Here is a 14,721-nt window from a genome sequence, read left to right on the forward strand (position 1 = left end):
ACCAGCAGCTCACAGAACACCTCGGCCTACAAGAGGAACTTTCACCTGTGCATTTAACAAAAGTACCAGAGCAAAAACAACTAGACTAAAATACATTTCAAATATTGTCGAAATCAAACGCGCGAATGGTTTCAGAAGTGTGTGACTCAAGTGTGTTGATTTTATGTTATGATATTATCGTATTGTCGTCGCTAAGATGTGAGGTAAGGAACTGTGTTTTTGTGTCTTTTTGTGAGCGCCACGAACTGGAAGATGACGCCGCAGTGATGCTGGACCTTATAGACCAAACCCAGATTCACCACCACCTACAAAACACACAAACTCTCAGAGCATGAGGACAGGGGCAGGCCTGCAGGATTATGAAAAAAAAAAAAAAAAAAAAAAAAAAAGTAAAAAATCTAACTTCCGATTTTTTTCTGATTTAAATTGCGATTAAAAAAATCCCGATTTTCTGTGCTTGTTTGTAGGGTTGCACAGTTTAACAGTGTTTAAGATGAATAATACAATAATTTAATTTAGACATTACAACTGTAAAATTACAATACTTATATATATATATATGCGGGTCAAAAACGTTAAGATGTCCGCATCAAAAGAAATATACAAAAGTGATTTTGTGTCCATAGAAAGCACATTAAATGTAAGTAAAATGTCTACTTTTAAGGTTTCAAATAAGTTTTTGGAGAATAAAATGTCAAAATTTGGTTGAAATAATGTTACATTCTCATTCAGTGTAACACAGTATTTATGCAAAAATTCAAACATCATGCTTATTCTGACGTGTACATATTAAAATATCTAAAAGAATAATGGAGCATACTAAATTTTATTGTGTTTTAAATTAGTAAAAAATTCTTACTGACGAATGGGCAAAACCTAGGATAGTGGCAAATGTTAAAAATGTAAAATTACAACTCATTAGTATTTGGGGTGAAAGTAATTAGTATTTTAATATGTCAGAAATTGATTTGTGTTGTAAATATGCCTGACGAGATTGTTACACTGAATGACATTGTAGTGCGTCCCTTCTGTAAATCAGGGCAAAATGTATGATATTTATTTTTTGCTCAGAAAAACAAAAACAAAATTGCAATTAAATAAAACAGAAAACTTTTTGCATTTTTTGGGGGAAAAACTACAACAGTTTACACTTTTTTTTTATGCTTAAACACTTTTTCGTCTTTGACCCATATATATATATATATATATATATATATATATATATATATATATATATATATATATATATATATATATATATATATATAGCTGTCATAATTTCTTCATTTTAAAACGTTAAACTATCATTATTTTAGTACCACTGAGATACTATTTTAATTTTTATTGATATTTTAAATATTAAAAAAATATAATTTCTATTTCAAGTTTTAATTTTAGTTATTGTTAGTACATGAAATTAAACTAAATTAAATTGAGACATTTGACTTGGCAACTAGCTGTAGTAAAAAAAATTTTTTTTTGTATTTCAGTTAACATTTATTTTATTTCAAGTAACAAAATGTTTTAGTTAACTATACTAAATAATACACTTTAACAAAGTAAACATGAAATAGCAAAAAGAATATCTATATTTTTTCCTTCATTTACCTGCCTATTTTATTTAAAGTAATTTAACAAAGTAAACCTGAAATAGCAAAATATAAATATATATATATATATATATATATATATATATATATATTATTTATATATTTTTTTCCCTTCATTTCACTGCCTATTTTATTTAAAATATATATATTTTTTTTTTTCTTGGAGTGCAAGTTAAAATAACAATCCTGGATGAAAAACTACTTCACTCTGAAACATGCAGCACATATATTTATTTAATTAAATCAAAGCCACAAATTGTGATTTTGGTTTTATTTCGATTAATTGTGCAGCCCTGGAAGGAAGAAAAGTCAAAAAGTGCCAAAAATAAATCTAAAAAAAAAAAAAAAAAAAAAAAAGATTATTCCAGTCATTAACAGTCATTTAAATGAAGGAACACAGAACTGCCTCACCTGTAGTTTAACGGCCAGTTTCTTGAGGAGGCTCATGACTTCTTCTAGATCCTTCTGGCCCTGTTTGGCCATCTGAGCGACGGCGGAACTCTTCTGTTTGGTGAGAGAGTTTATGAGAGGAAGCAGCTCCTGCAGGTCGCCCTTCTGCTCGATGAACTTATACAGCGTCTGCAACTGATGTTTCAAACAAAAGACCTGCTTGAGTCACGTGTGAACAACAGAAGCCTTTACACACACATATATACACATATATAATAAGATGCATTGTAATGTGCATTACAAGGCACAATTAATGCATTAAGAATACTTGTGTGTATATAATGCATCTTATTAATAACTGCAACAACAGTTATTATAATACATTATAATACTTATCTATTCATTGTTACACCTTTAAAAAAGTACAATGCATTCAAACACCACAAACAACTAATTCCAGATGTAAAAAGGAATCTGCGTTTGCATTATGAACAGCATTAGAACACACAAAGGCTTCACGTGTTGCCCAACACTTCTGTGCATTAACAGAGAAAGGTTTCCAGCTGTGGAGGATCTGAGGAAGTGACTTACGCTGTTGTTGGACAAGGACAGGTTACAGAATTTGGCTTCCACTTCACGCTTCGTCAGTTTCTCGCTCTGTGTGTGAAGGTGAGAGAGAGACAGGAATATATTCCAGGTTACGTAAGAGCAGAACGAACACGGCCGCTCACACACATCACATTTTGTTCATGGTGTTCATTTATATTTGCACTGAAAGCATGATCATTTCCACCTTCTCTCTGACTCTTATTGCTCAGTTTTGTGCCTTTCATTTCCACGTTTTCTCTGCATCGTTTACATTAATCATCTACAGTGCAATTACACACATCTGTAAAACTATTTTCAAGGCTTCAATGCTTGCGAGTTAAGAAATGAGGACTTGAGCAGTGTAAAGATAATAATATGTGCTGAGATTTATATGCAATTGAAGTCGAGCATGCAAAACATGCATCTGGATTATTTATAAAGCGCATTTCTCACATGCTTTCGGTGTTTATAATACAAGATGAATGACACTATAATTTGTGTTTTTTATTTTTTCATTCCTGTTGTGAATGCTGGTAAATGTAAAGGACTTGTTGTGGAGTGACAGGAACTAAAATACACGGTGTTTATAATGTTAAAAGTAAAAATAAAATGTTTAAATAAAGTGTTATGTTTTTTCAGAAAATATGGTATATAAAATTATTAAAATCAGAATGATGTAAAATTAAAAATAATGTTTTTTAAATAAACAAATATTTAAAAAAATCATAATAATGTAAAATTAAAATAAATATTTTTAAATAAAACAAAATAAAACTTTAAAAAAAAATCATAATAATGTAAAATTAAAATAAATATTTTTAAATAAAACAAAATAAAACTTTAAAAAAAAATCATAATAATGTAAAATTAAAATAAATATTTTTAAATAAAACAAATAAAATAAAACTTTTTACAAAATCATAATAATGTGAAATTAAAATAAATATTTTTAAATAAAACAAATAAAATAAATCTTTTTACAAAATCATAATAATGTGAAATTAAAATAAATATTTTTAAATAAAACAAATAAAATAAAACATTTTAAAAAAAAACATGATATGTAAAATTACAATGTACAAATAATTTCAACTGTAAAACTTAATATATTTAAAAAAAAATTATAATAAATAATTTAATATTGACTTGTTTGCTTTTTCTCTCAACAATTTTGACCCTATGCAACTTTTTTTTTTTTTAAATATGGCACTTAAAAATATTAATTTATTACTTTACAGTACAGTTGTATTATAATAATAATACTGAAATATTAGTATTATCGTAATATGGTAATGTTCTGGAATTACTGTCTTAAGGACAATGATTAAATAATGACAAAAATAATAATTCATAGTTATAATCACAATATTCAAATAGTCTGCCTCCCTAAAAACACCAGTGTGAATGTTATCATTGGTGTTTGTTATACTGTATTGTATTGATGTGGTGTATTTGTGTGTACTGATGTGAGATGCAAGGCAATTTTTAAAGGAAAATAAAAGTGGAAATTAAGAAATAATGGAGTGAGACACTGTCGCAACTAAAGAGACGTCCGAGAACGCTTTAAAGTCCAGGTGAAGCAAATGCAAAGACATTTGATTTGAGGAAAAATGTTCATAATTTCGCTCTCAAAAGCACCAGATTGATGCATTGTAATATTAATATAAATATGAACTGATATTAATCACCATGGCGTCACACAGTATGTTGGAGGCCTGTGTGAGTTTGTCTTCTGGGACGCCGCTGTGCAGAAGAACGGCCTTCAGCAGACTCGTGTGGTTCAGGTGGATGGTGTAGTTTCTGTCCTGAAACAAACGTGGATCATCAGACACCCAGAACCTGACTAAACCACATCCTCCCTCTACATCTGCACCTGTACTGATAATAACTAGGGCTGAGTTTTGACACAAATTTTACGATTCGATTCAATATCAATTATTTTGGATATATATCAGGTGCACGTGCCATTCTTTCAAGGAAATAAATTCTCTTAACTAACGCTGTATAATATATATATGAGAGTCAGTTGGTAATACATTATAATATCGAAGGTTAAAACTGCTTAAATGACCCTTAATGAAGTTTTCATAATAAAGGTTACATTTAGACATTAGCAGACGCTTTTATCCAGGCCTTTTTTGCTTTTTTTAATTGTATAATAAAATTAAAAATAAGATTAGAGAAGCTAGAGTTAGTTTGTTTTGTTTTTTTAAAGAAAATAAGCAGTTAAGAGTGCAAATCTAAAAGTGGAAATTCTTTTTTTTTTTTAAAGAATAGAATTAGAATAGAGTGCTAGAGTTAGATTTCTACTTCAATTCGATTTTTTTTTTATTTTTTTTATATATAAACATTTAAAGGTGCCATGTGTAAAAATTGAGGTAAAAATATCAAAAAAAATGACCTACACGCATCAAAAGAATGAGAAGAAATAAGGGCGACGATGTCATTAAAAAAATGTCAAGTTATAGTGCTGCAGAGATATCAACCTTAATTAGCATTAGCATTACTAGCCACGGCCCGACAGGTGTCGTAATACCAGTTTCGGCCATGGGAGGCGGTATGCGGGCAATATAACCACCAGCCAACCTGCAATACACGAATAACTCGCACGGCTTGTGGGCGAACTGGAACCTGATGTCAATCGTGTGGAAGGTACAGCCCACTACTTCATTTCAGTTCAGTGAAGAGAGCGGAAGGATGGCTGAAGCCCTTGGCAAGAGACACCTACCACCACCACCCGCTACAGGGACACAACCGCGCTCGGAATCACAAATCAAATCCGATAAGAAAAGGAGCGTAAACATCGGCACTGCTTTCCATCGCTGGAGACAACTGATGGACTTGAAAGAAATGAGGTTCGACTCCGAACTTGCAACATTTCTTTTGGATTGGTAAGTAAGATGCTGTTAGTATTTCGCTAGAAGTTTGTTTTATATGTTTGCGTATTTTTTTCGGGAAGTTATAACATAGAAATGTATCGAAGGCTGTTCGATAAACGTGCTAATGTTAGCGATGGCTAACCGTAGCTGCGTTTGATAGTAAGCTAACTATAACTTACCCCACAGATCCGATCCGGTTTTCACCTGTTATCTACCAAAGCCCGTCTCTACCAAGCTGATGCTAAAATGTAACATTACCTAAGAAGCTTTGAAATGTCTTCAATGATAATGAACCCGAGAGAGAGAGAGAGAGAGAGAGAGAGAGAGAGCGCCCCCGGCCGCGCGCGCACTCACTCACTATATTCAGAGCGGTCCAGTTTTTGAAAGCGTGTGAAAAGAGTCAATTGCATGTGTCTCACGGTGAATGCTTGAGAGTTGGCAGCTCTGGTTACGTTGGTTGGCGCTAGCTTGGTCAACATCAGCTGTCTGATGTTGACAGAATGCTGTCTGTCAAATTAATTTAATTCATATAATGTGTATATACAATTCAAAATGTAATATGAACAAAACGAATATGAACATATTCACTGGTAAAGGTGAAGGGGAGTAGCTTGAAGATGTTTTAAAATCACTTGACATCACCCAACGTTCCTCTGGAGGCAAAACGTCCTTTAGGCTTCTGCTATGGCTCTAGGGTTGTTGTGAAGGTAGGGGCGGAGCATAGAGACTATGCCGTTTCTCGTTTGTTACTCTAGAGTAGACCAATTCACTTTATTGAGGCATACTGCCCCCATCTGGTATGGAATGTGGAGTATGACTTGATTTTTTTGCCAGACATTACACATGGCTCCTTTAAATGGTGGCTGTCACAAAAAATATAAATGAAACATTGAAAACAGTAAAAATTATAATGAATATATAAAACGGTGCATATATTTAGCAAAAATACTCTTCTCTACAGTTTGAGTTTATGGTCACCGAATGTGTTTTTGTTTCTGAGGTAAATGTGACGTTACGTGACATTGTTTACAAGCCGTTATATTGACGTCTTTGCGCGACTGAAACACTGATTGAGTGATTACATGAGACCAGATATGGATTAAGTTGTACTCTTTATTCTAACTTACCTTCGGATGTTTAGTCATGTTTATTTTGTGCTATAACTAGTAATAAAGTGAAGGAGATGATCAGTTCACTGAGGTGCTACAGCGATCTGTCACAGATTAAACAGCATTTATTGTTTGAATACGTCAATACAATGCACAGAGTTTGAAATCTGATACTTTGTTTCATATTAAAAGTATCAAAGCACAAAGCTTAGTGTGATTTATTGGATGGGAGGTGCCATCTATTAGCTCAAAACAGGCTCGACTGATCAATTCTTGGGATTTAAGAATCAATATCGTCTCATAAACATGAGAATGGATTAAAATGGAGATATGGATATTTTCTAATGGTGTGGTGGTGAAGTGATGTGGTACCTGCAGCGCGCTGAACTCCTGCACCACCTCGGAGACGGCGTAAATGGCCTCGGCGTCCGGCAGGAGACTGTTGCTGATGGGAATCACGATGTCGAAGGCACACTCCAGCAGCTCTCTGGGATGAGCTCGGTCCAGCTTCCTCGGCCGGTAGACGCGCTCGATACTGTACCTGCAGAAACAAACACATCAGTATACATGCATTTATTTGATAAAAAAAAATACAGTAAAAATAGTGAAATATTATTAGAATTTAAATCAGCTGTTTTCTGTGTGAATATGTGTTAAACTGTAATTTATTTCTGTGATGTGCAGCTGTATTTTCAGCATCATTACTCCAGTCTTCAGTGTCACATGATCTTCAGAAATCATTCTAATATGATGATTTGCTGCTCAAGAAACATTTCTGATTATTATCAATGTTGAACACAGTTGTGCTGCACAATATTTTTGTGGAAACCGTGATTCATTTTATTTTTCAGGATTCACAGATGAATAGAAAGTTGAAAAGAACAGCATTTATTTGAAATAGAAATCTTTTGTAGTATTATAAATGTCTTTACTGTCACTTTTGATGAATAACATTTCTTAAAAAAAAATATTGTGCAGCACAACTGTGTTCAACATTGATAATAATCAGAAATGTTTCTTGAGCAGCAAATCAGCATATTAGAATGATTTCTGAAGATCATGTGACACTGAAGACTGGAGGAATGATTCTGAAAATACAGAGCAATAAATTAAATTTTACACAGAAAACAGCTATTTAAAATCATAATAATATTTCAGTTTTTACTGTATTTTCGATCAAATAAATGCACCGAAAAGACATCTTTCAAACACTTTTGATCAATAGCGTACATTATAATGAATCTACTACATACTATACACAAAAAAAAAAAAAAACAGGGCAAAATATGGGAACTACAGAGGTTTTTTTTCGGGGTATGAAATGTCTGAAAATAATGCACTAAATACAAAGTACCTTTTGAGATGTGAAATGTTGTTTCTGGCCACAAATCTGGCAAACGCCATCTGAAGAGAGACAAGACGACAGAAAATACACTGAAATACAATTTAGACCATATCTGTGTCCCTGCAGCACAGAAGCAGTCATCAGTAGCACAGGTATATTTGTAGCAATAGAGTCACAATTATACATTTCTCTTTTATGTCAAAAATCATTAGGATATTAAGTAAAGATCATGTTCCATGAAGATATTTTGTAAATCTCCTACTGTAAATATATTAAAACTTAATTTTTGATTAGTAATATGCATTGCTCAGAACTTCATTTGAACAACTTTAAAGATGATTTTCTCAATATTTAGATTTTTTTGCTCCCTCAGATTCCAGATTTTCAAATAGTTGTATCTCAGACAAATATTGTCCTCCTAACAAACCACACATCAGTGGAGAGATTATTTATTCAGCTTTCACAATGCATAAATCTCAATTTAAAAAAAAATGGACCCTTATGACTGGTTTTGTGCTCCAGGGTCACATTTATGTATATTACCACATGTCTTCGTATTCTGACTCGTTCATTAGTTCAGTGAGAACAGGAATGATTCATCTCACTCTCAGATCGTACGGCAGAGAGACCAGCATGCCGCTGTGATCCATAAAACAGGCCGTGTCACATCCTTCATACAGACGTCTGTTCCTGGGCAAGAGCAGCGGCGTCTGCAGCCGAACCGCACCTGAGACACACAGACATCAACATCATCACGACAACACATGAGATCCTTCAGAAAGTTCCTTTCCATGAACACAGATGCAAACAGGTGATGAATGAACTGAATCAGTGAATCAGTTCATAGAGTCACTGATTCATTTAACTCATTACTCAGCAGTGTTCCCAGAAAACTACACACAGAGAAGGCCACTTTATAAGATGTTTTATTGCTTTTATGTCTTCTGTAACATCCTATTTTTAATGCAAATCGTAATTCCTGCTCCAGCATCGGCTGGTGATGCAGACGAACAGGAAGTATGAGAGCTGAAACATGACCCAGAATGCCGTGCGTCTCTCCGTGTCGTCTGAAGATCCTGGTGACCGTCTCGTACACGTACTGCTGGAGCTTAGCAGTGTTGAAATTAAAGCTGCCCTGCAGACATACACAGGAGACAGAGTCACTGACAGATCGCACACAGGAAGAGGATAAATAACAGCACAGCGCCACCTGCTGGTCATTTCTAGTATTCTAGTATAAATATCTAAACATTCTTGAATCAAGATACATTTACTTGACAGGTAAAGTGATTTAAGAGATTAAGTCTTGTTTACTAAAAAAAAAAAAAAAAAAAAAAATTATCTAAAAAAAAAAATATCTGCCAGTGGGGTTAGAAAAATTTTGTTAGTTTTTGGTTTAAACAAGATTATTTTTATTTTAATTCAAAGGCTAAACGTTGCTTGTTTTAAGGAAAAACTAAAATTTTTTTTTTTTTTTTTTTTTTTTTTTTTTTACAGAAAATACGTATCTTAAGTAATTTTACTTGTACAGTAAATTCATATTGATTCAATAATTTGTAGATATTTATATTAGAAGACAAGACAAAAATAATTGTTTTTTTGCTTTAATAGTTTCACTGAGATACTAATACAGTTTTTATTTATATTTATATTTCTGTGTTTTCCATTTTCATTTTCATTTCAGTTGAAGTTTTAATAATTTATGTTTTTGTCATTTATTCGTTCATTTTATTTTTAAGCATGTCTATATAGTTTTTTTCTTCAGTTTTAGTTATTTTAGTACATCAAGTTAATGAAAATTAAATGAAAATGAGAACTAGCTGAAAGAAAATGGAATTCTTTTATTTCAATTTAACTTTATTTTATTTCATGACAGCTTTTGGGGTAATTTTTATTGTGAAAACCATACTTAAATCATTTAAAATTTTAGAAAGAAATTATATAAATTGAATACCCTTTTTTATACTTTAAAACTTTTAAATTTAATGTAGAAATTTTGAGCTTTAAGATATTTTAATGCATTTCCGCTTCCTTTAATTAATGTTGCTAATTTATACTTCATCAGTGACTTTATTCTAAATTAAGTTTCTCTTCATAATCAGTCTTTAAGGTTGTAACAATGCACTTATGTTTGTTACAATTTGATTTATGCATGTTGTGATTTGTTTCGATTGTGATACATTGTGACACAACTATCATTTGTTACAATTTGCTCTAAAATGACTTCATCACGTAGGCCCTCAAATTCTATTGGATGATGTAAAAGCAGCAGGACACAGTACAACAGTCTCGATCGCTGCTCATATAAACGTGTATTTTATCGGTTCTGTGAACCCCGGAGAGTGTTCTGAGCTCTTCTTCTACCTTGTGAATGTCGGTGTCGTAAGTGAAGTCCATGACGGGTGAGATGTTCTGGGAGAAGAGCTGGTTGACCATGGTGCGGTAGGCCTTTCCGCTGACGTTGGCCATAGTGTGCTGCAGCACCTCGTGCAGCTCGGACTCCTCCATCTGCGGCGGAGGAAGCAGATCACTCTTCAGAAGCTCCACCGCCGTCGGCCGCAGCGCCGGATCATGAGTCAGCAGCCAGCAGATCACCTTCCTCTGTCAAAGAGAACACAATACGTGATGCAGTAGACTTACGCCGCGCTCTATCTATGACATGCTGACACAAAGTTTTTGGAATTTGTTTTATTTCTGATGAATAAATAAAAAAAAAACAGGTCAGTACATTTATCTTTATAGACTGTGTCTGTGAATATCAAACTGCAAAAAGACGATTTAAATACAAATGTTCTGCATGTTAATTTGATTAATAAGAAAATACACAACACATAGTCGATGAAAAAAAAATATTATTAATTATTATTATTTATTAATGTCATATGTTTATATTTGGAAAAGCTGTGCTTCCTGCATAAACCTGCAGTAGCTTGCTCGCCCTACACAGTTCTCTTGTTTAATTTCTTAATTGAAGCTATATATATTTTGTTCTATTTCTGTTAAGTTATTTATAATAAGTTCATGCAGGCTATATTCTGTATTCTATATACAGTACAAGTCAAAAGTTTGGACATACGAATGGGAAATTGACTATACTGTACTATAATATAGACTACACATGAAGAATATCGGCCGATATATCGGTATCAGTCTTTTTTTTTACTCCCTAATATCGGTATCGGCCCCCAAAAAATCCATATCGGTTGGGCTCCAATAAGTAGCACAGGTATATTTGTAGCAATAGCCAACAATACATTGTATGGGTCAAAATTATACATTTCTCTTTTATGCCAAAAATCATTAGGATATTAAGTAAAGATCATGTTCCAAAATTTACTATCATAAATATATCAAAACTTAATTTTTGATTAGTAATATGCATTGCTAAGAACTTCATTTGAACAACTTTAAAGATGATTTTCTCAATATTTAGATTTTTTTGCACCCTCAGATTCCAGATTTTAAAATATTGTCCGATCCTACCAAAACATACACCGGGCTCGAAATGAACTTTTTTACTTAGTAGCACTGGTGCTCCCAACGTCAAGAAGTTAGGAGCACTCATCAAAAATTTAGGAGCATCACAACTACAAATTATATGTTAAAAGATTTTATCTTTACATTCTTAACTTTAATGCAGATTTTAGATTGGTTAATATTAGCTGTCAATCACCCAGTCACTGCTTTCCTCTAACTACCGCAAGAAAAAGAAAGAAATTAAAAAAGAAAAAAAATGATAAGAACACTGACAGATTTCTTTTGTAAACAACCTAAAGTTAATCTCTTCTTTGGTGAAGGCTAGGATGCTGTATGAGATGTTTTTACATTCAGCCAGTTGCACAGAACAGCTATGGGTGTGAGATATTGACAAAAAAATACATCCCGATACTTTCTAGGATTTTATCAATAACAATAATTTGACTGAGTGTTACTGTGCTGATATCTTGAGGACTGCAGTGGACAGCTGACTCCTAAAATGTTTTATATTCTTCATATTCTGTGTGGCGGTCAGTTCTTTCCCAATAAGTTTAAATAGATTTTTACCTTTTATCGTCATTTTTACCTTAAAGCCATTTTTTCTAAAAGTGTGCATTATTCATTTGAATCAAATTCTTATATTTAATCAGTCAATTTTAATAAGACATTTGTGCTGTTATCAAGCAAATGAAAGTATCAATCAACAAAATTCATCTTTGCAATGCAGAGGAAACACAGAAGCTGCATCTGAAATGGCATTTATACACCGATTAATGCAGGACATGAACGCATTTAACCTGCAGTTACACATGCATAAATAATATTTTAATATTGTAAACATAAAACGTTGAATACTGATATATGAAATATTTGAAACTTTAAATGTGAAATTAGGGTGGCAGCAAGTCACTGTTAGTAAGTGAGTCACTGCGATTGAACCGAATCATTTAACGAATGATTCATTCAGGAACGAACGTCCTAATGTTGCTCAGAGACGCAAAACAGTGCAGTGACTGTGTTTGGAATTGTTTTTGTTGGAGAAATAGAGCAAAAACAGGCAATATAGTGTCTAAAACGTAAGTCTTTTCATATTAACTTCTTGTATAAAATCAATATCACAGAAAAACGGCCTTGATACATCAATGGAAAGCTTATTTATCAGCGGTTTTGTGGTCCAGGGTCACAGATATGGACGTTTCAAACTCACCTGCCTTTCACTGTCGTTCTCGTTAAAGTCTTCAGGGAAATTAATCGACTCCTGAAAGACAAACACAGATGCGTTCGGAAAGAGTGATAAGATGACATTTGCAAAAAACATTTGTTTTTATTAGATCACACTGGCACTGCATGGAAAGCGTATTTATACTACCAGTCAAAAGTAAGGAATAATTTAAATGTTATCAATATTATTGAATGAAGTCTCTTTTGCTCACAGAGGCTAATTGCAAAGAATTAAAGGGGTCACATGATGATACATCTCTACGTCACTATGTGGAGATATTTGCGTAATGCCACCCAAATGTTCACGCAAAGAACGAAGGCGTGGTTTCAGTAACACAGTTAGTGTTGAAGCAGTCATGCCAGGGAGACGCTGTGTTTCTTTTCTGTGTTTCAATTATGGAAAGGGGCGTTACATTTCCGACAAGTGCTTGCGGTGCTCGGCCAATCACAATGCACTGGGTCAGCTGGCCAATCAGAGCAGACTGCGCTTGTCAGAAGGAGGGGCTTTGTAGAAAGCGACTCGTTTGAGAGACACGGGGCATAGAGGACCTACAATAATGTACAGTATTTGAAAAATAATGTGTTTTTTGAACATTAAAGCATGTCAACATATCCTGTTACACCAAATACACAAAATAATTATCTTTAAAAAAAGCATCATATGACCCCTTTAATTTGTACAGTGCCTTTAGAGCGTAAAACTTGAAGAATTGACTGGAGACACCATTAGTCCTGAGACAGTGTGAAATAACAGATGTGTGCTTTGGTGCTTGATGGGACTCACTTTCCTGAGCTGACTGAGCACAAAGATGCGTTCAGACGCCGTGCTCATGGGTCTGTAGGACATCTCGAACAAGATGATGCCCAGACTGAACAGATCCACCTTCTACAGAGACACAGATAACAGGGTTAGGACGCTTAACTAATACTAAAACCATTTAAACACTGTCCTTACTTGTAACAAATGTAACAAATAAAATAGCATATTAAAAAAATTATGTTTTATTTCAGCTAGTTGCCAAGGCAACACTTCTCTCTTTCATTTGAACTTGATGTTCTAAAATAATTAGAACTAAAACCAATAAACAAATATGACCCTGGAGCACAAAACTTAAGTCTCTGGGGTATATTTGTAGCAATAGACAACAATACATTGTATGGATCAAAATTTTATTTTTTTCTTTTATGTTTTTATTTTTTGGGATATTTAGTTAGGATATTGTTTAATTAACATTTTGTAAATTTCCTACCGCAAATAAATCAAAACTTAATTTTTGATTAGTAATATGCATTGCTAAGGACTTCATTTTAACTATTTAAAGGTGATTTTCTCAATATTTAGATTTTTTTACACCCTCAGATTCCAGATTTTCAAATAGTTGTATCTCAGACAAATATTGTCCTTCTAACAAACCATACATCAATGAAAAGCTTATTTATTATTATTTATAATGTAAATGTATGACTATATAATGTATGACTGGTTTTGTGCTCCAGGGTCACATATAAAGATTAAAAAGCAGTGGTCCTAAAACCGATCCCTGAGGAACCCCACATTCAGCTTTCATATGATGTTTAAATCTCAATTTCGAAAAAATTGACCCTTATAACTGGGTCACATTTATTAAAAAAAAGTCATAAAAATGACAAAAATACACAACTAAAATTGTAACTAAAACTAAAATGAAAACAGAAAATTATACTAGAATGATACAAAAACAACACTGAAACACACAAACACCATCATTATTCACAGGAAGTGGGTAAAACACAGCAGTCTGGATGAAGGTAGTTTAATACCTGGTTATAAGTGGCTTTAGTGTTTCCTTGAACCTCTGGACCGACATAAAGAGCCGTACCAACCATACCAGTCATGTTATCTGTGAAATCAAGTTAAAAAAAGTACAGCAATAAAAAAAATTATGTTTCCCAAATATGCTGATTACAGAAAATGTCACTTTTTTTTTCTTTTGAAACTTCAGGTGCAAAATAAAAATCTTTTTTTTTCTTAGACTGTTTTATATATCAATACCACATACAGTTTGTGTAACCAAAATACCAATATATAAACTGGGGAAAAACAGAAATAAATTAAAAATATA

General features: G+C 33.0%; 1 protein-coding gene across 1 annotated transcript in view; it reads right to left on the reverse strand.

Moving 5' to 3' along the window:
* The window catches only part of eif2ak4 (eukaryotic translation initiation factor 2 alpha kinase 4), a 33,127-nt gene that overhangs the window by 957 nt on the left and 17,449 nt on the right, over positions 1-14,721 (reverse strand). Inside the window, exons 18-29 of the mRNA XM_042743091.1 lie at positions 14,420-14,499; positions 13,404-13,505; positions 12,606-12,656; positions 10,286-10,522; positions 8,981-9,056; positions 8,527-8,648; positions 7,931-7,980; positions 6,949-7,117; positions 4,277-4,393; positions 2,592-2,657; positions 2,022-2,195; positions 213-305 (exon numbers count right to left, since the gene is read on the reverse strand). Coding sequence (XP_042599025.1) covers positions 213-305; positions 2,022-2,195; positions 2,592-2,657; positions 4,277-4,393; positions 6,949-7,117; positions 7,931-7,980; positions 8,527-8,648; positions 8,981-9,056; positions 10,286-10,522; positions 12,606-12,656; positions 13,404-13,505; positions 14,420-14,499 — 1,337 coding nt within the window. The remainder of the gene's footprint in view (positions 1-212; positions 306-2,021; positions 2,196-2,591; positions 2,658-4,276; positions 4,394-6,948; positions 7,118-7,930; positions 7,981-8,526; positions 8,649-8,980; positions 9,057-10,285; positions 10,523-12,605; positions 12,657-13,403; positions 13,506-14,419; positions 14,500-14,721) is intronic.

The sequence above is a fragment of the Cyprinus carpio genome, chromosome B17 (assembly GCF_018340385.1).
Source record: "Cyprinus carpio isolate SPL01 chromosome B17, ASM1834038v1, whole genome shotgun sequence".
NCBI classification, from domain to species: Eukaryota; Metazoa; Chordata; class Actinopteri; order Cypriniformes; family Cyprinidae; genus Cyprinus; species Cyprinus carpio.